General features: G+C 36.7%; 1 protein-coding gene across 1 annotated transcript in view; it reads right to left on the reverse strand.

Moving 5' to 3' along the window:
• The window catches only part of LOC586332 (A disintegrin and metalloproteinase with thrombospondin motifs 9), an 84,555-nt gene that overhangs the window by 11,547 nt on the left and 47,882 nt on the right, over positions 1-25,126 (reverse strand). The window contains exons 16-24 of the mRNA XM_030972122.1: positions 23,947-24,111; positions 23,109-23,273; positions 21,743-22,060; positions 20,786-20,950; positions 19,932-20,162; positions 19,270-19,431; positions 18,026-18,193; positions 2,558-2,725; positions 577-744 (exon numbers count right to left, since the gene is read on the reverse strand). Coding sequence (XP_030827982.1) covers positions 577-744; positions 2,558-2,725; positions 18,026-18,193; positions 19,270-19,431; positions 19,932-20,162; positions 20,786-20,950; positions 21,743-22,060; positions 23,109-23,273; positions 23,947-24,111 — 1,710 coding nt within the window. The remainder of the gene's footprint in view (positions 1-576; positions 745-2,557; positions 2,726-18,025; positions 18,194-19,269; positions 19,432-19,931; positions 20,163-20,785; positions 20,951-21,742; positions 22,061-23,108; positions 23,274-23,946; positions 24,112-25,126) is intronic.

Consider the following 25,126-nt stretch of genomic DNA (forward strand, 5'->3'; position numbering starts at 1 on the left):
AATTCAAGAAATGTAGGGCAACATAATATGATTCCAAAGAGAGAACTACCAGTATTTCAATAGTTTAATTAACCTTGTAATCATCCCCTTCCTTACATCATCACTTTAGAAGTTTAGATCCATGATCATATCCTACAACCAGTATCTTTAGTTCAAATCCCAGTCTGGGAACCATATACATGATAGAAACTCATATGTAAGATGTAAGTCCATTGTATGAATAGCTAATCTTGATTGATACATATCCCTACAAACATGTAAGTAAGAATAAAAACAACAAAATGCAAATATTAATAATTTCACGCCTTGACCATAATACCACCATAATCATTATCATCACCATCACCATCACCATCACCATCACCATCACCATCACCATCACCATCACCATCACCATCACCATCACCATCACCATCACCATCACCATCACCATCACCATCACCATCACCATCACCATCACCACCACCACCACCACCACCACCACCACCACAGCCATCATCATCACCATTATCAATATCATCAACATTCAAAATTAACACCAATAATAACATCTGCAATCCTGTAACTGCATCTCACCTGGGTCCATCGCCCCTTCTTCCACCTATAGCTCGGACAGGAGTTTCTCCGACACGACTTACTGGTCCTTGGTAGCTCCCCCGGGCACAGACTCGAATTCACCTCTTGGTTATTACTGGCGCACACCACCTCCCTTTCCTGGGTGCCCCGCCCGCAAGTCACTGAACACTGAAAATAATTATGCATAAAAAGAAAAAGAGTGAGTGATATCAATGTTAGATATAATGTGTGAAAGCTCTGAACATGTGTGATGAGCTTTGAATTTCTGTATTTACCACAAAAATATATATAAACAACCATGTTAGATTCAGAAAACTCACAGAATAAGGAGGATTTCTATCGTAAGGTATAAATGAACAATATTGCTGAGGGGAAAAAATAGTAACACAAATATGCATTAAATACAGTGAAATAAAAATATCCTGTGTTGATTCAGAGAGCATTGACGAGGCAATAAGCTTTTTAAAATGTCCTATCAGCAATATAGATGTTTACTATTCGAAATCCAGAGAGAGGAAGAAGAAGAAAGAAAAAAAAAATCACTTTCCTGGGTACTTAACCCCTTTCCCCTTGTTGTGAGGTATAAAATGAGAGAAAACAAATTAGTTTGTTTTGGTCTTTTTGACATGTTGATACTATTAACTCTGAATATATGGAGAGAGCATGTCCCTGGAGGAGGGGAAGAGCACATTCAGGATGACTCCATGAGGGAATACAAGATGGAGGAGAGCAAGGGCTGGCTGGCTCGGGAGGGACATGATGAAGAGGAATGAGTTGAACTCTGACCTCTAGGGAATGTTGTTAGGAGGGCCATCATGTCATCGTATGAGACCCCATGGGGCCTGGACTGAGCTGAAGCCCCATATATCAGCATTCAGCTGAAAGTGTCATTCTCGCATACTTGGGATGAGTTCAACCAAGATGGCAGAGAGGGGATACAGAGTGTCTGGTCTGACGAGATGGGCACATAGATAGATAGATAGATAGATAGAAGACAGATTTAAAGGGGGATGATCGAGGCACCACAACATTTTACACTACCATGATGAAAGAAAAGATGAATCTCTAAAGAAATTAGAAGTTAGATAAGATGGATAATGAGAAGAATTAAGGGCTTTTATAGAAAGTAGGTAGAATTAAATATTTCGCTATACTACATTTAAAACTTTCCTACTCTTGCTCAGCTGCTCATCTGATGGTTGTGATATCATAGTGCATTACATTATGAATTAATAAAGCTTATTAAGGCAATATCATTTCCTTCACTTAGGCCATGTGAGGCAGGAAGAAAATGTACTTAAATACTGAACCGTAATTTTATTTCTAATCTCTATCCCTCTTAAAATAAGAATTCTCAAATCAGGTGAGCTTTTCTTCACAACAAGCATATTTTCACGAAAGATTTCACCATAACAGATTTCTTTTCATAAGATCATACAAACAAGGAATGTGGTCCAGTTGTGATCCCACCATGGAACTACTCTAGGACCAGGATCTCAACAGTGTTGATAATGCAGTTGCCATGGAAACACAATTCTTTCATTTTAACTCCTCTTTGATTTCTCACCTCATGCTGGGACCACAACAGATAAAATAATTCAATTTGTCACCCTTTCAAAATGGGAGAAAAATATTTGAAAAAAGAAAATGCACATATTGGGAGACTTTTACCAAGAAACTGTGCTTTCTTGAGAACAAATCATACAAGGAATTATTCTAAGGGTCTTGGGATATGATCTTGAAATTATGGAAATGTATGAATTACAATGAAAACAGAACCATAGGAACTGCAAAAAAAACCCGATGAATTTCATTAAAATTAGGGTATCCCCCATTGAATTACTTGGTCTGATCACTCCTGAATTGTTCATTACAGGTGGATTGTAATGGATTGCAAAGTGGATGATAGGTACAGCAAGTTACACAACTACATAATTATATTCTTAATAGGTGTGTTTTCCTATTAAATAGTTCAACCCACCTCTCCCCAATCTCCTGATTTCCATTTGGCACACGATGGTTTCCTGCATTCTCGTTCAGTTGGAGGCTTCTCCTCGCCCTCGCATTCAGAATCCACAGCCAGGCTACCGTCTTCATACTGGCAGACGACGATACGAGTCTTCAGACCTTTATCACAAGTTACAGAGCACTGCATGAAGAGACAAAATATAAGAAGGAAAAACATGTATGAAGTTATATATGAAAATGTATTACAAAAAATATTACAATTTCTGAGGAACAAAAAAAAATTGCCTGAAAGTCGACGCTCAATGAAGAATGTGTCACAAAAAGAAGATAATATAGGCCCAATTGTTGAGATTGAGGAAGAAATATAAATTTAAAAAAATCACACCATTGTGTCACATTTGTTTGACAGCTTGAAGACTATGAAGTCATAGTATAAATTTCCTGAGCATCACTTTGATGATAATCTTTACACCAAGAAGTCCTAAGCCTGTCTTCAGAGTTGGAATAAGAGAAGAAATTAATAATGCAACTACTGATATTTTCAAGAAAAGGAAGCACATTATTTTGAGGTATACAGGTGAAGGGAAGAGTTTCATATATCTTGTGAAATATGCTTGTCAACCATTATTGAATTCGCATTTATTTCGTTCTCGATTAAAAATTACATTGATACAAAAGATACAAAATTATTCATGAACAAATTTAGAAATGAAATGGGGAACTACATAAATAAAGCCCTTAGGCCTTGTACACGCATAGTTCCCAAAGCATTCATAGCATATACATGTATGTATGTAGTATGTATTATACATACACATACACATAGGTCAAAATATGTTAAATTACTTCAAGAAATATGATAGTTAACAAGAGTCAACTGGAGAAGTTACAGGTAGAGAAGAAAAAAAGATCTTACCGGTTCAAAGACAGTTCAAGTAACAGTTTTCAAACATGGTAATGACCGACAGCGACTTGGGATAACAAATTGGCAACATGATGAACGGCATAAAGATGATCTCCTTGATGCTACCACAAATTGATATTAGACGGGGGCGCTGTGGGCCAAGGAATTCCAAACTGTTGCTACATACATTGTTTATTGTGCCTCAATAAACCATCTCTTGGTTGTGCACACAAACAGACAGTCTGAGGAGTCAGGAGGCCAAACACCTTAAACTCCGAGGAAAGATGGAGTAAAGGCCAATATGGAAGGGAGATGATGTGAAATTTATTAAATGTGGTGGGTAAGAAGAGGGTCTCTACATTAATACAAAATGACATACTGGAAAGTATCTCGTTCATTGGAAGCAAATGCATTGAAAAAAACATATTGAGGGCAATTCTATGGTACCATGAATACAACAACCCTGAGTTTAAATGACCTAAATATATTGTCAAAACTTAGGCTCCATGCAACAAATCATACTGTATCATAAATCTGATATTGAGATACAAAGTCTGATTTACAAATATTCTTACAACTTGAAAAATTCCCATAGTAAATGATTTAAGTTTCTGAAAGATACTGATAAACCAGAAACTTTTGCATCATGGAATTCCCATTAATGAGTGTTTCTGAAGATTAAAACTCAATCTCAATTAGTATTTTGCAGTTTCAGCTTTTGATTTTTAAAACTGTGTTATAAAATCAACATCCTTGCCAGAACTTTATTTTTCTCCCTAATTTAAATGTTGTAACCAAGACTGGAGTATATAGATTATAGAGTCAGAAACAGTCACTGAGCATTTGCCAACTAGGACACGTACGGAGACCTTTCAATAATTCCTTTGCTTGGGCTCACAAAACTAGCTCTCCTCTACCCATCTGCTAGCCAGATGTAGCGGTGAATCTATTGATAATGAAATGCATGCTGGGCGGAACGGAAGTAGAGAAGTGATCCACAAGAATGTACATGCACATGCCCAGACCTTCGGATTAATGAACAAAAGTACTGATCGCCCCATTTTCTTTAAAGGAGCAAGTTGTGCAGAATTGGGAAATCCTCCCTATTTGTAATATCATTATCTTGTAAAATAGGGCCTCATATACATTGAGCATCGATGCTCATATATTCTTAAATTTGACAGCTGGCGTCAAGTAAGATTGATGCTAATCAAACTCCAAGTTGAGGAGAAGCACATAACAGTCCCATCTTACATCAAGAATAAATACATGTATTTTTTTATTTTTCGATACCTCTTTTTGTCTTTTTTGAACATCTGTTCGCAACATACTGCTTCAGTTTCAGTTAATATATAATATGAAATATAAAGGATCACCCTGCATACTCTTTAAAGATTTTTCAAAAATTGCCTCAAATCTACAGTAGATGTTAACTTCAATGTAAAATATATGAACAAATGAAAAACAAAAGATTATTTAAGAATGAAATTTTTTTAGAGGGTGATTTCATACCCGGCATCATTTAACATCATTTTAGTCTGATAATAACTGATATCATTTTTTTCTTAAAATCAATGAAATTGTGTGAGATTTTTTCCTATAAGTATGATATCATTCTCCTATAACCCTTTGGGAAAGTTCATAGATTCAAGTCAGATTGATGCTAAATGACTCATGTATTTTATTCAAGTTAAATTGTACCTTTAACTTCTGATTGGCCGTTGCATGGCCGATTCCAATGAAATACCAGAGCAGCAGCCTCAAAGTTGATCACATCATCTCTGGAGGATTTAGTCTGGAATTCTTACCGATCTACAAACAAAGTCTTCCCTCCAAACATGTTTGCTTACCTAGGGATTGTCTCTAAATGTCTGTTATTCCAATAGAGCAAACATGGTCTAGTTCTATACTAGCAAATACCTCAAGCAGGAGAGCTAGTATATAATGAGTATTCATATTGAAGAAGATTCAAAAGAGGTGTAAAATAATAATTGATTTCTAAACCAACATAACATTAGGTTCCTCCTAGATAAGAAAATGGCATCGTCATGGTAACCAGTCATCAAGAGATAGCTCTACATCATCCATGATGTCAGACGGCAGCAGGCGACAAACCAGATTGTTCTCTTTAAGACCCCGCCCCCAGTCTGCCCCAGATTGGTGAAGGTGAGATTGTCAATTCCCATGGAGACAGAACTAACAAGATCCCTACCACCCTATCTGGTTGTAGGATTGTTAAGTTGTGTGGATATGGCCATTTGAAGTCTTAATTTTTACTTTGTGCATGATTTCATGAAATTCAATGATTTTCATCCAATAAAGGAGCATGTGATAGACTTTCTTTTTAAAAATAAAGACAGATTTTGTTATTTTATTTGGTTAAAATTTGTTTTCAATTTTGATTGTGATGCAATAGAAAGATTTTTTATCTCAAAGAAGGCAAAAATAACTGGAATCTCGTCCACTTCTCAAAAAAAAAAATGAATCAAATTCCTTTCACTTAGGACCAAAAGGTGCATCCATACCCAATTTAAATGACCCATGGCCTTTCACTGTCACGCAAGCAGCTCTGCAAGCTGTGATGCATGCTGGGATACACGGCAGACAGCTGTTTATCTTCCCTGGCAATCCCACTTTGGCATGTCTACTTGAACCCTGATACGTGGAGTCGGGAGGTCAGGTTGTAAACTTGCACCCTAAACCCAAACTTTCATCACTTATTCTTTCCTCCCTCTGGCCCACCTTGGCAGGTGAAATGGGCTGTTGAAAACAAGGAGGGCATCTTAAAATCTGTCGTGCAAAGCAGATTTTAAGGGTCAACAATTTTCAGGTAGAATCTGAAAAAACAGTACAAAACATCACAAAGAAATATAGCCCCCAAAGTAGCCTGTGGCCGAACAGCTTCATGCATACTAGAGAAAAGAAGACTCTTCTGGGTAAAATCATGTATTTTTCTCCACAATGAATTATTTTAAGATCACCTTTCTGTAACAATGTTCTATTTATCTCTTCCTGTCATGGTCGATAAATTTCACAAGTTGCTAAAAACTAAATATTGCAGAATTTTCAAAACTTTAGCTTATGACTCTCCCCCCCCCTTGATTTTGTATCTGTATTTTTTTTCTAGGGGGGGGGGGGAGCTTCCTGTAAATAAGTCCCATGTCAGAGAGGTCATATTTTTTCTATAGCCCTTGGCTGAACACTTCTGTCTAGTTTTAAATTGCTGAGGAAACCCTTTTCACAGTGATTTGTGGACAATTGGTGCATTTGAAACACCAATGGGAATTAAAATTCTTTAATATATGCAAGTCATGACAATCTACAGGCATATATGCCTTTCAATGGATAAGGAAAGGGCAGAGTGTAAGCAAGGCTTGGCCACTGCATCAACTCTGAATGCGGTAGACAAGATGAATGTGAAGCAATATTGTGACGTGACAACGAGATAAATCCCTATCTTCACTAACGACATCGTAGCAGTTGCTCCTTATCAGTCTATCTGTCCTCTGTTTTTGTAAGAAGCCAGTCCTTACTGGCAGGCTTATCATGAAGACAAATGATGATAGGTAGAATATATCAAAAGGGAAGGAAAAAATATTGAAGTCAGTCTTAACGAAGCCTGACTAAAATCACAAAAAATATTGAGTCCTTTTTGAACAGCAAAATCTAAATGTTGAAGAAAGAAACAAAATTTGACTGATGCAAACAGGCATTATAAGAAATTATAACCTTTCATGCATTCAATTTCTTTTTTCGGATTTCCAAATAAGACTTCCGTCCTTCTTGTATATTCAACAAAACTAAGATCCTCATTATGGAACTAAAGTTATACAAAAGTTGACAAGCTTCAAAATAGTTCTGGTGAAAAAATATGTATATTTAAACTTTATGCAAAGAAATCTCACTTTTACAAGTAGTAACAACAAAAGAGCTTGAAGTTAAACCAAATTATTTTGTAGTTATTCCACAATTCACAACTTGCTTTATAAGCCAAGAAAACTACCTTGATTTAATTTGATTCAAGTGGATGACTGTGCCCTGCACTAAAGGCTGTGGGACTTTGTGTCTGAAATCCATCAAAATACTTGACAGAAAACACAAATGAATGTTGACAAGCCAGCAGTTGGCAGAGAAACCCAAGACTTATTACAGGTCACACACACTCTTGTATAAGCATATGGTAGTTAGCACTCCCTGCCATTTACTTGTACAAATTTTGAAGCTTCATAAACGTTAGATGTTGATTTATAATACTGCTAATTTAAGCGATCCCAATTTAAACGAGGAAAAAACAGAGAAAACAGAGGGAGAGAAAGAGACAGGAAGAGGTAGGCCACTATCACTGTCTACATTCCCCGCCCCCTCCCCACCCCCCCCCCCAAAAAAAAAAAAAAAAAAAAAAAAAAATGATTATAATAATAATAATAATAATAATAATTTCTTCCCACTTTGATACACTAGGGTTAACCCTACAGGAAATATCTAATATGTGAATATATAATCATCTGCAACATTTATTACCAACAGTACTCTATTGAAACATATTAACATATATGAACACATACACCTAAATTACTATAGGTGCTGGCATCTGTAGAAAAACATGTTTTCAGCAATTTCTCTGGCACACGTTTACGCTTAGTACTTATCTTTAAGAGTCATACAGACACAACAAAATGCAATTAATCCTAAAACTGGACCAAATTATCATTTATAGCCTTTGGTAAAGAGTTTAACTTCATGTACTTGTACACAAATACAGAACATGAACATTCAAAGTTAAATTTCATGCAGATGATGAATCTATAGCTGTGGAAAGCATCTGGATTATACTATAGGTGACTGAAGAAAAGTTAATGATTCTACTGCAGATACCACACTATAAAAATATCGATTCATGATACTGCTATGAGATTTCCTTCCTAAAATGATAAATACAATATCAAATTAAGCCTGTTTAATCCAACAAGGGGACTAAAAGAGTTGAAACTGTCTTAAAGACACTGCTTCCATATTTAAAGGTGGCTTAAAGAAGAGAAAATGGATGAGGATCGAGAGAAACACGATGAGGAGGAGAGGAACCGCTCCAGACAGACCAACCTGCTCACTGTCTTGATATATGAGAGTTTCAATAGATGACATCAACTATCAACATTCCATGTGATGACAACCTCATGTGAAGTTTATGCTCTAGATCATGATGTTCAACTGCAGTACACTATTAGCAAGCCAAGGCTGGCTAGGTAGTGGATATATCTTTAAAGAGAGAGTTTAAAAATATATATAGGGTACTCTAGGTTGAAATATAACTTTGGAAAAAATGGGATTGCAAGAGAATGCAGTTTAAAAGTATCTATGTTGTTTAGTGAGCATATCAAGAATTATATGTCATAACATTAATCTTTTTGACAGAATCCCCCTTTTATTCCAATATATGTCAAAATATGGCAGATGTACAGCATTGAGGTATCAAACAACTATGTCTACAAAAGTAGAACGAGGAGGAAGCTGTATAATTGTATGAGATATCCAGTAGCTTACATGACAGGTCTACACAACCAAATATAGTATAAGGATCTGTTTTTGTAAAGAAAGCAAGTGTAAACATATAATAAGTGGAAGCAGAGGCAATGATAATGAAATGTCACTTTCAAAATGCAATTGTAATGAATTGTTACTTTCAAAGTCAAACAAGACCCTGCTTCCAAGCAGCAGCATCCTATACTACCCTTCCATCGACCAGCCTATGACCAACCGAGACATATCACCACCTACTTATTATGGACGGCTTGTCATCGGGAGATACCACACAGATACAATCAAGACAATCTTTGTGATGTCTACTGGATTAATAAACCTGTAAATACACAGTGATGACGGCAATCTCGTCATCTCTGGGTTCTGGATGGGTTCAAAACCATACATTGTGTTTTGATTGACCATGCAGGGCCCCTCTATACAATCAAAGGAGATGATCGAGGGACGAACGGTCAACATCCTTTCACATTGCAGATCTATCTGTATCTTTCTCGTCGCAGGATGAAAATCTATACATAGATGCCATTCACATTTAACAAGTCCTTGGCACCCTTGTATCTTAGCATCCACTTAGCTAAAGAACCCTCTCATCAAGGTTATTCCCACTGAGAGTACACTCAGTTTTCAAATGTGAATGGAGTCATGTATGAATATTTTCTTCTCCACTTTATAGTGAAGACATGAACCTGGATTCTTTACAAATGAACTCATTAATTGCAGGAAAATGGGAATAACCCTCTGCTTAATAGCACATCTCATCACACCAATCAATCCTAACAACTGGGGTAATAACGATGATTGCAAGTTTCCTTTACTTTCCTTTAAATACTTCCTAACTTGATTACAGAGGGTCATCCTTTCCCCTGTGAGTGAGGCCAGAGCCCATCTCAGAATTTTACGAGAGGTAAAAGGAGGTCATAATCATTCAATTCCAATCATTCCGGTGGAGTCATATTTGCTCTATAGATGCATTTCTGGTGAACTATTGAAAACTATCAAACCACAATCCTAGTACTAATTAAACTTGAGATACGCTACAATTGTATTTAGACCACTAGAATGGTGAAAGTTACTAACAAAAATATCTTGGTTGTTTTGTAAAAAATGAGATGGATGATGGGCTTTGAAGACCACACCCCTCCTAAATGTCATCACCCTGTATGATTAGTTTGTTAGATCCTATCCCTGTGACACCTTCAATGTCAAAAACATTCTAACCGGTCTCTCTATGACCTCATTCCATTATATGTTTAGGAGGGAGAGATATATATCTGTAGGGTCATTTTTTGAACTTTTACCTTTATTGCACAACCTTTCTTTTAAGTCACTATGCAATTATTAGTCCTATATACCCCTCATCCCCCCCCCCCCCCCACCTTACCCATGACTCAATGCTAAGATTGATACTATATCATCTGCTATGAGGCATAAGGCCAGGGCATTATCTCACATGAATTCATGAACCTTGGAAAGGGCAACAATGAAACTGAAGAATATTATTAAAAATGAATGGTCATTTCTTTGCCTTTGCCTTCAGACATAATGCCCCATTTATTCCATATTCTACCAGTATTCACTTTCATCATCCCCTCCTCGTCTAACCAGTATCAAATCAAAATGGCTGACATGCATCGCCAAACCAAATACCTCCCTCTGATTTCTGAACCCAAGCATATGATTCACATCTCATCGCATACTAGATCGTTCATGAACACAGGTCCTGAAAATATTCAAATTGTCATCTACATAGTAAAACAGGTGAATAAATCTTCACAAACTTACCTACTCTCAGGCCTAGGGCTAAACATATTGGTTATTCCATATTTTCACACTGCACCACAATACCCCCACCTTATATGCAATATCATAATGCATGAAACATCGGTGAATGAACACTATACGATATGAAGATGCTCATCTTATCCAACCGGCTCCTCTAAACAATGACAAGTGTGTTGATATCCTACTATCATTTGTTTTTCATTCTCCATTCTTGGAAGCTATTGTAGGGCATTAAGATATCGCACTTTTGAGCATGAATGGATGCAAATATATGGCATGCTTCATGAATAGGCAAAAATCCCAGGTGATGTTGCCTCACTCTTATCCAATCACAGGCATGCAATGGTGGACATCATGAATTTCTCTCCAAAGGGGGTGGAGACAGCGAAGGACGTGGACCAATGATTAATTACGATGCAAACTGATAATAGTCTCATTTGCATAGTTCAAAGGTCATCCATTTCAAGTTTTAAAAAATGGTAGCTTGTGCGCAGCCCCCCCTGTCTGCCGGCTGAGGCAGGTGGAGCTACACACGAAGTCTGCTGTGATTCGGCATCGGTTATGTTTACGTCATGCCGTCTGCCAGCCACTCAGCTGTGCTGGCAAATAATCTCTCTCTTTTTCCTTCTTATTACTATAATACAGCCTAGTATTGGCAAGCTATCAATCAGAGAAGGAGTGAGCAGGAGAGAGAGAGAGAGAAGGAAGAGGCCTAGTATAAGACCCCCTGGGAACGAAGCTTCTATTACAGCACACTACAGGAGCTCGTGTGACCCAACACAAACGATCAATTTACAGGGCAAGCCGGCTAGCCGCCAGCTCTAAAACCCAGCCCTGAACTTGCTGCCTCTGGCTTAGGGCCAGACCAAGCAAAGCCTTCTGGTTAACATACGCAGCTTGAGACCTACTTGTATAACGTAATTCAGAACCCCTTCCCTTCTCTCTTTCTCTCCTTTTCTGGGACACATGAACTACCACAGCTTTAAAGAACAGTCTGAACATCACAACCTTAGTTGCAAACAATAGTCTGCGAATCATATGCATGGTACCCAATAGCCTTACCTCCCATCATTTTGCTAACAAACATTTTTCATCAATTAATTATTGTTCCACATTTTTTCTATAATATTACTATTTTTCACTATTCACATTAATTACAAGTCAATTTTTACAAGTCTTTGTGATAACCATATGCAAAATTATGATTTTAACAATAACACAAATGTATAAAGTTGTATAGAAGAATGCAGATTTCTCATGAATATGATCACCATTGCATTATCAAGCATATCAACAGCCTGCAAAGATTGCATCTAAATAAGATCTAAAAGTGACATAAATGACAAGGATGGCAACAATAACTGCCAAGTATGTCTCAATAGTAGAAGAAATAAATAATCACTCCAGTTCAGTCTATGTACATTTACAACCTACACATATCAACATCATAAAAAATGAATAGCTATATATGATACAAATATATCACAGTCATTATGCAGCTGAAGAATTATCCATCATGCATGATTGGTCTTTATAGACTATTAATATATATCCCAAACTGCAAACTTATATTAAAGGAATACTAAAATCAGAATGAACATCTCAATGACATTGTTACCTAGCATACACATTGGAACTGATTTTAACAGATGAGATTGTTTTTAAATCATAAGAACAGTAGTGAAAACATGATCTAAACATTTAGAAAGAAATAAATTTAAAAAAATGGCAAGTATTTCTCTGCATGTTTGATATATATTTGTCATATATATGCAAAAATTAATCTATCATTTCTACTTCAGTAGTTAAGAACTACAAATCGTTACTCTCCTAACCTACTACTTCAAACACTATTACCTTATAAACAAATAATGCTTATCATTCAGCTGAACCCTCTGCCCTTTCATTTAAAAACTCTTCCTTGATAAAACTAGGAATGCCCACACTGTCCTCCATACAGCTTCCATCAATTAAGATTCTGACCTGTGAGGGAGAGTCGGAGAGAGCAGACTATAAATATCACCTCTCCATCTCCTTCTCCTCCAGGCTACAAATGTTTCCCTCCAACACTCCTCGCCTAAGATCTAATCATCTACGGCCTCAACACTGCCGATAACCAGGCACTTGAGGTGCTACGGAGCAGCACTGGTTCACTGAACCCAACTACTCCTTCAAAATTATTGTAAGAAATGAAGTCACTGACACCTAAGTGTACGCGTTTGATGTCATCAAACCATGAGGGACGAGTGTCTACTTTCTATTACAGATGCGTCTATTCATTTCACCTTTCCATCAGGGAGAAGGGTCTACTTTTAAACTTGACTTCTAACCTATAAAAAGGCAAGGGTGTTCTAGGATTGCCAGTAAAAGCTATTCTGGAGTGACATTTAAACGTTGAAAGAGGGGTCACAATGTTTGCCAGTGTACATAACATTTTGAAACATTACCCATTTATCATTTTGTTTTGTTAGATATCACATCAAATCTGATTTCAGATGAGTCAGAAATACACATCTTTTCTTGTATCATATCCGAGATAGAATTACAGAAATATATCTCTGGTTTCAATTAAGTGCATTTTTATAAGGTCAGAATATTCATAATCCCAATAACAATAATAACCGTATTCTAAAAATGCCTTTAGACGACGATTCAAGGGACTAGACCAACAAAGCTCTACTTGTTTTTCATTATCATCCCAATTCAATTTGGTCAATTTATTTTTTATTGAAGCTTGACTCTCAGTGGGCTATTCTGACCTCTAAAATAACTACCATTGACCATGGTAATAAATGACCCACTTATGGGTAGCAGACCAGTGCTTACAATGTGAAAGGGTGTGTATAGTCATTTTGCTGACATTTCATTGAGTAAATCCACTTCCCGCCAAAACGAAACTTTCTGACATATTCAGACCTGTCATTAGAATATATACTCAATGTTGGATATTTGTTGCGCTCTATAAATGTATTATTATTATTCAATATATTTTCATAGCATTTAATTCATTAATAATTGCCTGAAAATCTTATCAAGTTGTAGTCCTAAGGGATTCACTGTTAGTATCTTAACAATACTACAGTAATTGATTGAAAAGTTTCTACTTGAAATTCCAAGGGAACTTGAGGAAAAATTAAAAGGATAAAAGTATGTCTTACAACTTAGAATATTGAATACTGGCAATTTATACAAACTCTCTCAACAAGAGACTATACTCTAGCTTAATACTGAAATGATATAATGTGCTAACACAATTAAAAGTTGTTCAAATGCCATATAATGACAATGAAGCTAACAAGTCTTTTTTATACTCATGTCCTAGCGTTGGCAAGATGAGGGAAACCGTTTTTGGTCTAATGTTAGAACAAGGTATAACAGTAATTCTATCACAAAAAATACAATGGCAAGGGGGAGACATTGCACAATACAACTAATCATGTCATAAACTCATTGTTAAAAGATACTAGGTGAAAATTTCAATCTAAAAGGAGAACAAAACTATGCACAAATATGTGTGCAATTTATGATACGTTGATTGAATGATCATCTATAGCACTAAAGGTACATGAAATATTTAAATGTTAATACTAGGGATGCTCATATTAATACTCAGATGTACTATGATATCTTTATTTCATTGATACAGAATACATGTTATGATAGCACTATTCTGATAAGACAAGATTAAAACTGATTGAAGTTTCTTTTACAAAAACATAAACACAAACAAAAACTTAAATACATCTATCTTACTGATCAGAGTTGAATGTACCATGAATTTTCACTAAACCATAATACACAGCTAATATTACAATGTTCAAACTACTTGTTCTTACAAGGTACTATGTTAGAGGTAGAGTAAACAAACATAAACATGACATGATCTTTTCTATACATTCCATGCAGCATATCTCACAAATCAGTCCATCATATATAAAGAAGATTAAAAAACAAGTAAAACGAACGAGAGAAAAAAGATCAAATGCAATTTACATAAATTAACACACACAGACACAGGTAGACATACAAAAACTCACACTCTCACACACTGATCTTTCCAGTTCAAAAGTAAAGTGTAGATCTTCATTCAACTTTTAGGCATCAGCAACTACAATGTGCATCACTTGCTAAATATCGTGTCTATACAAATAATGTATCACCTTCATCTAATTACAAGACAAACAGCTTTTCTATGATTCATGTATAAACCTGTTCCACTCTTTCAAAAGCCCTCACTAGAACTAGATTTGTAGACTCATATTTTACAAACCTGCTATACAAAGGTCCATAAAAGGGTAATCACAAATTTTTCTTCAAATATTTCTTCATCTGACTGAATGAATCCTATTGTCCAATATGTTTAAAATGAGCAGCAGGGACCAGTCATCTACTTTCTTATTACTAAAAAAGCGAAACAAACTTAAACTTTCCTTTCTAGTCTTTTCTTCGTATTTGCAACAGCAGAATACATATTGTTGTTGACATTTTATACTACAATAATTCCTTTATTTAGGTAAAAATTTAAATGATTGATGCATTTTTTTAGATCTCTCCCCAGACAAGCAAATTTTGGAGAAACAAAAAAAATCTCAAATTTCATGAAAAAAAGACCATCACACTAATCATATAAAATGTAGTCTTCTGAAACATCTCTGTTTTCTGGATCAGTGCCATTGATTAGAAGAGCCTGACCAACCTGGTTCAAGTTGGGCACAATATGACAAATACTGCTCTATTGATCAAGCACAAAATAAAAGAAAATACACTATGTATAAAGTTGTGACCAAGTGAAACTTAGAGGGCCAAACTCTGTGTATAGATGGCTCAATTCTGGAAACTGTTATGTCGCCCTCTCCAGCTCTCAGTCATGTTGTCATATATCTGTGGATCCTATTTGAATTGAATGAGCATATTGTTCACTAACTCCTTTGTAGTCAATGCTACTTTTATTAATTGTGTGGCAGCAGGAGTGGGATCTATGCAACTTTTTTTGTACTGATGTGGTGGTGGTTGCAGTGGGATCTGAACTGTTGACTGTTAATTTGGTTCCTTATTGTTGAAGTGGCAGCGGTGGGATATGTTGACTGTTTATTTGGTTCCTTATTGTTGTGGTGGCAGTGGTGGGATATGCTGACTGTTAATTTGGTTCCTTATTGTTGAAGTGGCAGCGGTGGGATATGTTGACTGCTAATTTGGTTCCTTATTGTTGAAGTGGCAGAGGTGGTATATGTTGACTGTTAATTTGGTTCCTTATTGTTGAAGTGGCAGCGGTGGGATATGTTGACTGCTAATTTGGTTCCTTATTGTTGAAGTGGCAGAGGTGGGATATGTTGACTGTTAATTTGGCTCCTTATTGTTGAAGTGGCAGCGGTGGGATATGTTGACTGTTAATTTGGTTCCATATTGTTGTGGTGGCAGTGGTGGGATATGTTGACTGTTTATTTGGTTCCATATTGTTGAATTGGCAGCGGTGGGATATGTTGACTGTTTATTTGGTTCCTTATTGTTGAAGTGGCAGTGGTGGGATATGTTGACTGTTTATTTGGTTCCTTATTGTTGAAGTGGCAGCTGTGGGATATGTTGACTGTTAATTTGGTTCCTTATTGTTATGGTGGCAGCCGTGGGATCTGTTGGCTGTTAATTTTGTTCTTTATTGTTGTGGTGGCAGCGGTGGGATATGATGCCTGTTAATTTGGTTCCTTATTGTTGAAGTGGCAGCAGTGGGATCTGTTGCCTGTTTAATTATTTTCTTATTGTCTGGTTGTCTCGATGGGGTCAGTTGACTGTTAATTTGGTTCCTCATAAGTGTGGTGGCAGCGGTGGGATCTTACTTTTATTTTGTTCCTTATTGCTATGGTACCAGCAGTAGGATCTATTAAATGCTGATTGTGCAGTAGCAGGAGGTATTTCCAGAAAACTATCCTTTTGGTGTGGTGGCAGCGGTGAGATTTGTTTAATATAAATTTGTTTCCTTCTTGGTGTTTTAGGAGCGGGAGGATCAACGTGATTTCAGTTATCAATGGTCTTCTATTTTGCATGACATACATAAAAGGAATACTTTTGCCCACGTGAAGCTATCAATATGTGCTGTAAAGATTTAGTATAATCAACTGTGTTACTCTAAACAAATAATGTTCTCATCAACATTGTTATATTTTGGTATGCCAAACAAAGTGAATCATTCGGCTTTCACCTTCATGTATATTTGAGTTGACCAATCTCCAAACACATTTCTTTAGCACCTATTTTGACAGACTAACCTCACTGGATGACTAAAGCAAGTAAACAAATTTCAGTAAGTAGAAATTCAAACTTTCTCTAAGCACAGCCTGCTGACGAACTCTTACAACTTCCTGTCCATAGCAGGAGGTAGCAAAAAGAGGTAGTCATGTGATATGCATTGATATTTGTCTTTGATGCACATGTCACATCACAGGAGGTGAGGAAGAACAAGAAGATAAGTACAAGAACACTGTAGTCGACACAAATTGTTTGAGGTTGTTTCTGAGCTTGTAGACCATGTTGCCATGAGGAAAACAAGGTAATGAGGTACATATTGACACCATGCCATTTTAAAAAATACAAATGGTATATTCAGAGCAGCTCTTAGAGCAGGTACTGTCATGTCAGCATTGATGTTACTTTTTAAAATCCATCTGCAAAAAACTTTTCAGAGAGATGACTTTCATGCAGAAACAAGACATACAAGATTGCTTTCTACAGCAGCATTTAATTTTAACCTGAAACAGATTGTATGTATTCTGCAATGCTCTTCATCAACCCTGGTGTCACACTTCTCCAGGTGACACATATATGCCTGTGAGTCTTAGCCAATATCCAGTTTTTAAATGTATATTGCCTATGAGAACAATTCATTCACAGCAAAGCTTGAGCTCACTGTCAAAACACTGTTGTGTACTGCACCCCACACACTCAATACATATTTATGTATTGTCAAATGTAAAAAAAACAATGCAGAAAGAGCAAGATAAAAATTTCAATTACTTTTGAAAAAGTCCACGGTGAGTATGGTCACTACAACGGAGCCACATACATTGTGATCCATATAACTGTGTATGACTCAATACCATAATATTTTTAATACAATAAGTTCCAGTGCTCTGTTCTAAACACCATCAAAGTTGAACATGAATGCAGCTATTCATCAATTTAAACAAATATCTGATAGAAATAACAGGAAAGGGGCAATGAGAACAGAGATAGACTTGTGAGAAAATTAGAGGCATTTCAATTTACCGATGAGTATGTTCCTGTATGCCACCGTGGCCGGCACCTTTGAGTATTGCAAGTGGTGGAATTCTCTGGTTTCCTATGGTCACACCGGCTGTCTGATACAGTTTGGCCGTTTCGCCTCCTGCACTTTACAACCCTTGATTGGACTCCTCCATCACAAGTTCTGGAGCACTGTAGACACAGAGAAAGAAGGAAAAACAATTAGATCAAACACATAATCGCTTTTAACGATGAGGATTCGTAGCATTTCATGAAAACAAGATTCCCTGTTTTTTACTTAATAGAGTTTCCCACTTCCAGCATCTTTGAAAAAAGGTAATTTTACACTTTTTTACACTAAGAGCTACCATAGGCAATCATCTAGTAGAAACTTTATTTAGACTAGAGATTGAATAATAATTCTATCAGGAGAAAAGGGAACTCATTTTCCAGGGTTCCCCTGATTTCAAAGATAGGTTGAAGCCATGCGGCTGAACATGCATGCGGCTGAACATGCATGCCGGTATTCGCATTAAAAGAAAATAAATTTGCACATTATCTGTACATACTATTGAATAGAGTTGGGGTTTTTTACACATCAGGTATCAAATCAAATCTAGGAGAGAATGAAATCCTAAGCCTTAAAAGAGTATATTACCTTGATTATATTTCTTTCAAATATAATTGTAATATTTATAAACCATAGCAACCAAACAAATATTTATAAAATAACTGATGAACTACATAATTTTTTTGCAACCTTTCGACCTTGCATGGCTCTGGGCATAACAAGGGCCTTGATCACGGGTATGTCTACATCAGCTCAAAATTGCCAAATAGCCTACTATTTCTGACTTGGGAAATAATCCTGAAGTTACAAATCGCGTCTTTATCAGCTCGAGACTCGACCTCGAGAAATTAGCTTGAGATATTTTGCTCAGCGTTCGCGCATAGTGAGAGTCTTCGGGCTAGTGAAGACGCACTGGACAAATAGCGGGGTATTTTGCAAACTAGCCCAAGATATCTTGGGATGATTATCTCGTCCAAATATCCCGCTAATTGCAACTTCGGGCTGATGAAGGCGCAAATTAACTGGATAATTTGCGAGCGGGATAGTTAAAATAGCAGGATATTTGGCAATCTCGAGCTGATGAAGACAGGCCAACAGGTACTTTAAGTCAACCAACGGCCTTCCTCTATGACCACATGGAAATCCCCCCTGCCCTTCCCCTCCCCTCCTCTCAGTTCCTCCACCCTAACAAACTCACCTGACCCCATTCTCCGTAGTCCCAGGAGGGGCAGGGCTCCACCTCACAAGACTCGGCTTCAGTTGGTCTGGAGGTCTGATCACAGTACGATGATATCCTGTTGTTGTCATCCAGGCATTCCACCCTGCGTTGCCTCGACCCCTCACCACACGAAACACTGCACTGTTGGTGTGTAAATTAGAGCAGTACAACAGATTAAAGATGGATACTGTGGATAATGTCTTTCAAGAGAAGTTCTGCATGGACTAAGCAACTAAAATACAATTAATGTCTTGGATAGATTTTCATCATTATAACTTTTTATATGTCACAATGTAATATCTACCCTTGTGTATTTCCATAAATTTTTTTTTAAATCAGTTCTTCTTTTTTTATTCTAATTTTCTTCCAAATTACTGCTACTTATTATGGATGGAACAATTTCTTCACATGTTTATCATTATGGCTGGACATGGTTTATTATGCATTGAAACAATAATAAATTAAAAGTACTAATAGTTGCCATATTTCCACATCAAAAGCAGTTTTATCGACAAAATATGGCACATCAAAAGCTATTTATAGAACTAAAATGAACTCTATGTCATACTGAGGACATCACCGTAGGAAAGGATAACATTTCATTAATAAAATGGAACTTGAGAGAGACATTTAGTACTCACTGGACTCCATGTGCTTGTCCTCCAGCTGTGCCTTGCACCAATCCTATTGTCATAATTGTCATGTAAAGTGCGCCCTCTAGGTCTATTGGTAGGACAATCTTGGCCATTGCAGGAGTGTTCTCTGCTTGGTTTGATCTCAGGATCACACTCGGCATTGGATGTAATCGTGTCGTCGTTGTAAACACAGGCAACGTAACGCGTCGTCACTCCTTCCCCACAGGAGACTGGACACTATTGATAAGAAGCAAGAACATTTTTCGATCAGGAAACTGATGTAACATCTAGAAAAAATTAAACTGCTCAATCCCAAAAGTCATCAGGGAAAATTTTGCACACAATAAGTCAATAACATATATTTTTTTAACGAATGTTACAACATATTAACAACTTTGCTAATTTCACATCTTTTCTAAAGGGGAAACAGCAATTTTACAAAACACCATTGCATTCTTTTAAACACAACGTCTTTCTTCTATTTTTCTTTTTCTTTTCTAAAATTAAATGCTTTATGTGGGAGAGGGGAGGTTCAATAAAGTAAGTCAAAATCATAAGGCCAAAAAGGAGAAATTTTAGCAACATTTAACCTTCTAGTTTTCAGTCAATGGGATGATTGGATTTTATATCCTGTGTGATAAAAAACTTCATTAACACCTACAGAAAGAGGTAGAGGAAAAGGGAGCGAAATTTAAAAAAAATTGATATACTAAATACATTACCTACTTGGGAATTGGGAAAGATCTTACAGGGAGGCTAAGAATTCACAAAAAGTTATCCTGAATCCTCCCTGAATATTCAAAAGTACTTTTGTATAACATCAAATGCTAATCTTAGAAATCCATTTTTAGAGAACTCACCTCTCTCCAGTCCCCTGTCCTCCAATGGGGGCAAGACTTGAGCTCACACATCTCCATGGACAGAGGTCGAAGGTCAGGGTCACAGTCTGTGTTGTCAATGTTGCCATAGCCGTCACGGCAACTCACATATCTTTCCCTGATGCCCGGTCCACAAGTCATCGAACACTGGACAAAAAAAAGAGGAGAAAAAGACATATTTTTATTTTCAAAATTTTGTCTCGCTGATGATTTTTCAACTTGAATTTATCTTTAGGTTGTGGTAGCAAAACATCACTCCTCCAGCTTAAATTCCATTTCTTTAGTATCTATAATTTATGGAATGTAGGTACAGTATTTTCTTCATTTAAGGAGTACATCTATGTTTCTGGAGATGTCCTTAACCATTAATTCAGACCACCATGGGTCGGGAAGTAAGTCCCTTGACAACGGGTGACTTGATTATCTTTTTAATAATCTTTAAAATTAAGATTTAATTCAATTTAAACCAAAAATTTTCAATTTGAATTAACCTTTTTAAACTTACATCTTCATCTTCCAACAGCAAACTGTTTTAAGCTGAATTTTTGCACAACCACTGACTTTATAGTTAATTACATTCGTTCCTGTTTGCTAATTCTGACAGCGGAATGAAACCATCAGATATTTCTTGTATATTTCTTATCTCCTGTAATTTACAAGCTTGCCATAATATGCGGTGTCACACCGAAAAATCCTTGAAAAATCCCTTGAAAAATCCTTTCAAGGGAGAATTTTCTTGCTTAATTAGAGGATTTTTAATGGGATAATTGATGACAGACAGCAATTAAGAGGATAACTAAAATCCGGATTTTTGGCCTCTGTGTGACACTGCCTAATTACACACCTGCTTAATGTACATTCAAATCTTTGGTCTTGTAACTTTCATTTTTAAGGATGTCATATGCAATATACAAAATGTTTGTTCCCTATGAAACTTACTGGTGTCCATGCTCCTGTTCTCCATTGGCTCCTGAAGATCCTCCTCCTGGCTGCAGGAGAAATACCAGGATTCCCCCTGTCCACAATCTCATCAAACACTGGCATGGTGATGATCTCTCTGCTGGGCGGAGTCGTAGCTTGGGTGGTAGTAGGAGCGACGGTGGTGGTGGTGGGGATGGGGCAATCAGGGAGCTTGCACTCCTGTTCTACGATGGGCTTTGCCCCAGCGCTGCATTCTGATTCATCCAGCCATTGGCCGTCGAAAGTTCGACAGCCGACGGTTCGCCGCTGGTATCCGCTGCCACAGGTTACAGAGCACTGCATTGAAATATGGAAACAGGTTGTGCACTTAGCCCAGTAACCAAACAACCAATCGCATCTCTCCCAAAATTGAGATCCTGAAATACCTCCTTAATTTACCCCAATATATAAAGTAACATTTTAAACAGGCTCTCTGACATTTCAAATTTTATATATTTTTGTACTGCTTTGATTATGTGGGTGATATTTGGTGTCATAATATGCAGCAGAAATATGAAGGAAAAACAAATTAGAATTTCTTCAAAGAACTTCCAGCGATGTTCTTTCTCAGTCCTAATCCCTTCTTTGAGTGTGAAGATTTGCCATATATTAACTTCCAAGGATTAAGTTTCTAGATGTGATTCTTGGAATAATATCAAAATTAAGTATAACATATATTCTTAAAGATGAAGTTGAGTTCTGGTCATGCGATTGCATTGTGAAAGAAACGGTGTGGAATCGACCAGAAAAGGTTGATCATCTAGCATATAAGAATTTGTGTGTATTGCAAGGTTCTGGAATCATCAAAATGATAAGAAATTGGTCAAGTCTTGTTTAAGTTACAAACACTGTACACAGAAAGATGTATATGGGACTACACGAACACGTGGATTAAAAAACCTACCCCCGAGTTTTACGATGTACATGACATATTTAGAATATGGAGGCATTTGAAGAGCCATGCTTTTCAGGGAACATGTCTTATCTGATGTTCTTCCATACTTGCATAATAAGAATGATTTTCACCTCTTCCCAGAACTCAACCTTCTCTTTAAGACAGTGCAAGTGCAAGTAACTCTTTCCTTTCTCTAAGGAAGAAAAATTCCAACAGACCGATTTACAACATTATAGGTTCTTAGGCAGGATTTGCTATCCAGATTCTTAGATTCATGTTTACATTTAAGCATGACATATGTTCTATACATATCAACTTGTCATTGGTTAAAACAAAGAGTAAGCCCATAACATTCAGATTTCTGAGAAGAATTTGCCATCAAAGGCTTAAACAGTGATAAAACCTCTCTGGACATTCTTTTAAAGCATTGCTATTTTTTTAAATCCTCACCGATTCCCATTGTCCAGGTGCCCAGTGAGGGCAGCGTTTCTGCTCACATCTCTGTCTGGCATCAGGTTTTGTGAGGCTGTCACAGAGCCTTGAATCTACCTTGGTTCCTTCCTGATAGCAAGCAACCTCTCTCAGTTCTTCACCTACACCACATGTCACTGAACACTGACAAGAATACAAGAGAGAAAATGGTGAGGATCTTGGAAAACTGACAAATTTGAAAGTTGCCCGACGCACATAGAATTCAAAAGAAAAAAAAATCATCTGGTAAGAGCCCAACAAACATCAACTACATACCATACTTTTAAACACCGCTAACACCCTTCTGGCCTAAAATAGTTTGGAAAGTACCCAGAGTATAGATTATTCGAAGCATGAACTGCAATGGCAGGCATACATGAATCAGCATAACTGCTTCTGATTCCATATTCAGTGGATTTCCTGACATAGCAACTGGTGATTAAGTCATAAAAATGCAATGTAGTATCATCACATTAAGTGAGTCTTGGCAAGTTGTGTACTCTATTATGCATATAGGTAATATTTTATTTTATTTTCAAGTATTACATGTGGACAAGATAGGAAAGAATGAACAAGAAATATCAAGTGCAAGAGGCAGTAAATCCCATATATATATCTTTTGATTTAATCTTAATAAGTAAGCTGCTCTTTGTAATGGTCTTGATCTTTATCTTCTGCGCTGTGCACTTGTCACATTGTAACTATGTTTCCAAGTAAACACTATTAATTTTTCAAATATCTTCTTGAATTACTCTGTAACAACAGTATGCACAGATTTTTTTATTCAAATCCTATTTAAATTATGAACAGGACTTACTGCACTCCATTCTAGCGCTGACCACTCTGGGCATCCGTGCGTGCTACAGTCCTCTACTGTGTGAAGTAACGAATGATCACAGTATCTGTTATCCACGATGTAGCCCTCACCGTAACGACACGATGCCCCCCTGGATCTTGTGCCTGTATTGCATGATCTTGAACACTGTCAAAAAAGCGAACAGAGAGGGCGGTAAATTTTTAATTGAAAGGTCTACAGATACGTCAAAAGTTAATTGGAAACCCTGGTCAATCAAGATATGTATAATCATTGAGGGTCTATTTAATATCTCTTACTCAAATGATGTGGTAACTACCTAAAATAAATCAATCATACAAGATACCTGTATTCAAAATATGTCACTTATCTTTAAATAAAGATACCAATCAATGAAAATGCATAAGGGACTACACAGTGTTTTCTTTTAATCTCATCAATATAAACATTTAAGAGGTTTAATTTCAGTAAGATTGATTATTACTGCCTAACAAGTGAACAAGGCCTAAATCAAATATGTCTATCTAGGATATGAAACTCTATGAAACAAGAGAGAGATAATTAAATGATAATAATGCAATATTGATTGTTGAAGTAAGACATGAAAGGAACATCCCTTATCCTTGTTTATCTTTTGAGTCCAGTACTGTAAAACATCCAAACAAATTAAAAATGTCACAACCCCACTTCTCCATCTTCCTGAATGAAAATGCAAATATATCCTCTAATAACAGTAGCATTATTGTCATGCAACTAGATACACATGTACAGTCAAATCTATTTTAATGACCACCTGCCTATACAAAGACCACATTTTTTGTTTCCCTTAAAGGTAAAGACCAGTATTGGAAACGCCCCAATTTCAAAAAATTAAATGGAAGCTCTCATTACCAATCATGTGAAAGAATATGTTTTGACTAATACATGATGATAAAAAATTGGCCGGGAAACCGCCTACTAATTCATATATTTGGTAAATTTGTTTCTCTCATGGTCTGTGAGAGATATAGGGTAGTCCCATATACATCTTTCTGTGTATAGTGCTTTAACTTAATGAAGAATGGGCCAATTTCTTATCATTTTGATGATTCCAGAACCTTGCAGATGCTAGATGCTAGATGATCAACCTTTTCTGATCGATTCCACAATGTTTCTTTCACAATGCAATCGCATGACCATAACT

The sequence above is a fragment of the Strongylocentrotus purpuratus genome, unplaced genomic scaffold (genome assembly GCF_000002235.5).
Source record: "Strongylocentrotus purpuratus isolate Spur 01 unplaced genomic scaffold, Spur_5.0 spur5_scaffold_6, whole genome shotgun sequence".
Classification (NCBI taxonomy): Eukaryota; Metazoa; Echinodermata; class Echinoidea; order Camarodonta; family Strongylocentrotidae; genus Strongylocentrotus; species Strongylocentrotus purpuratus.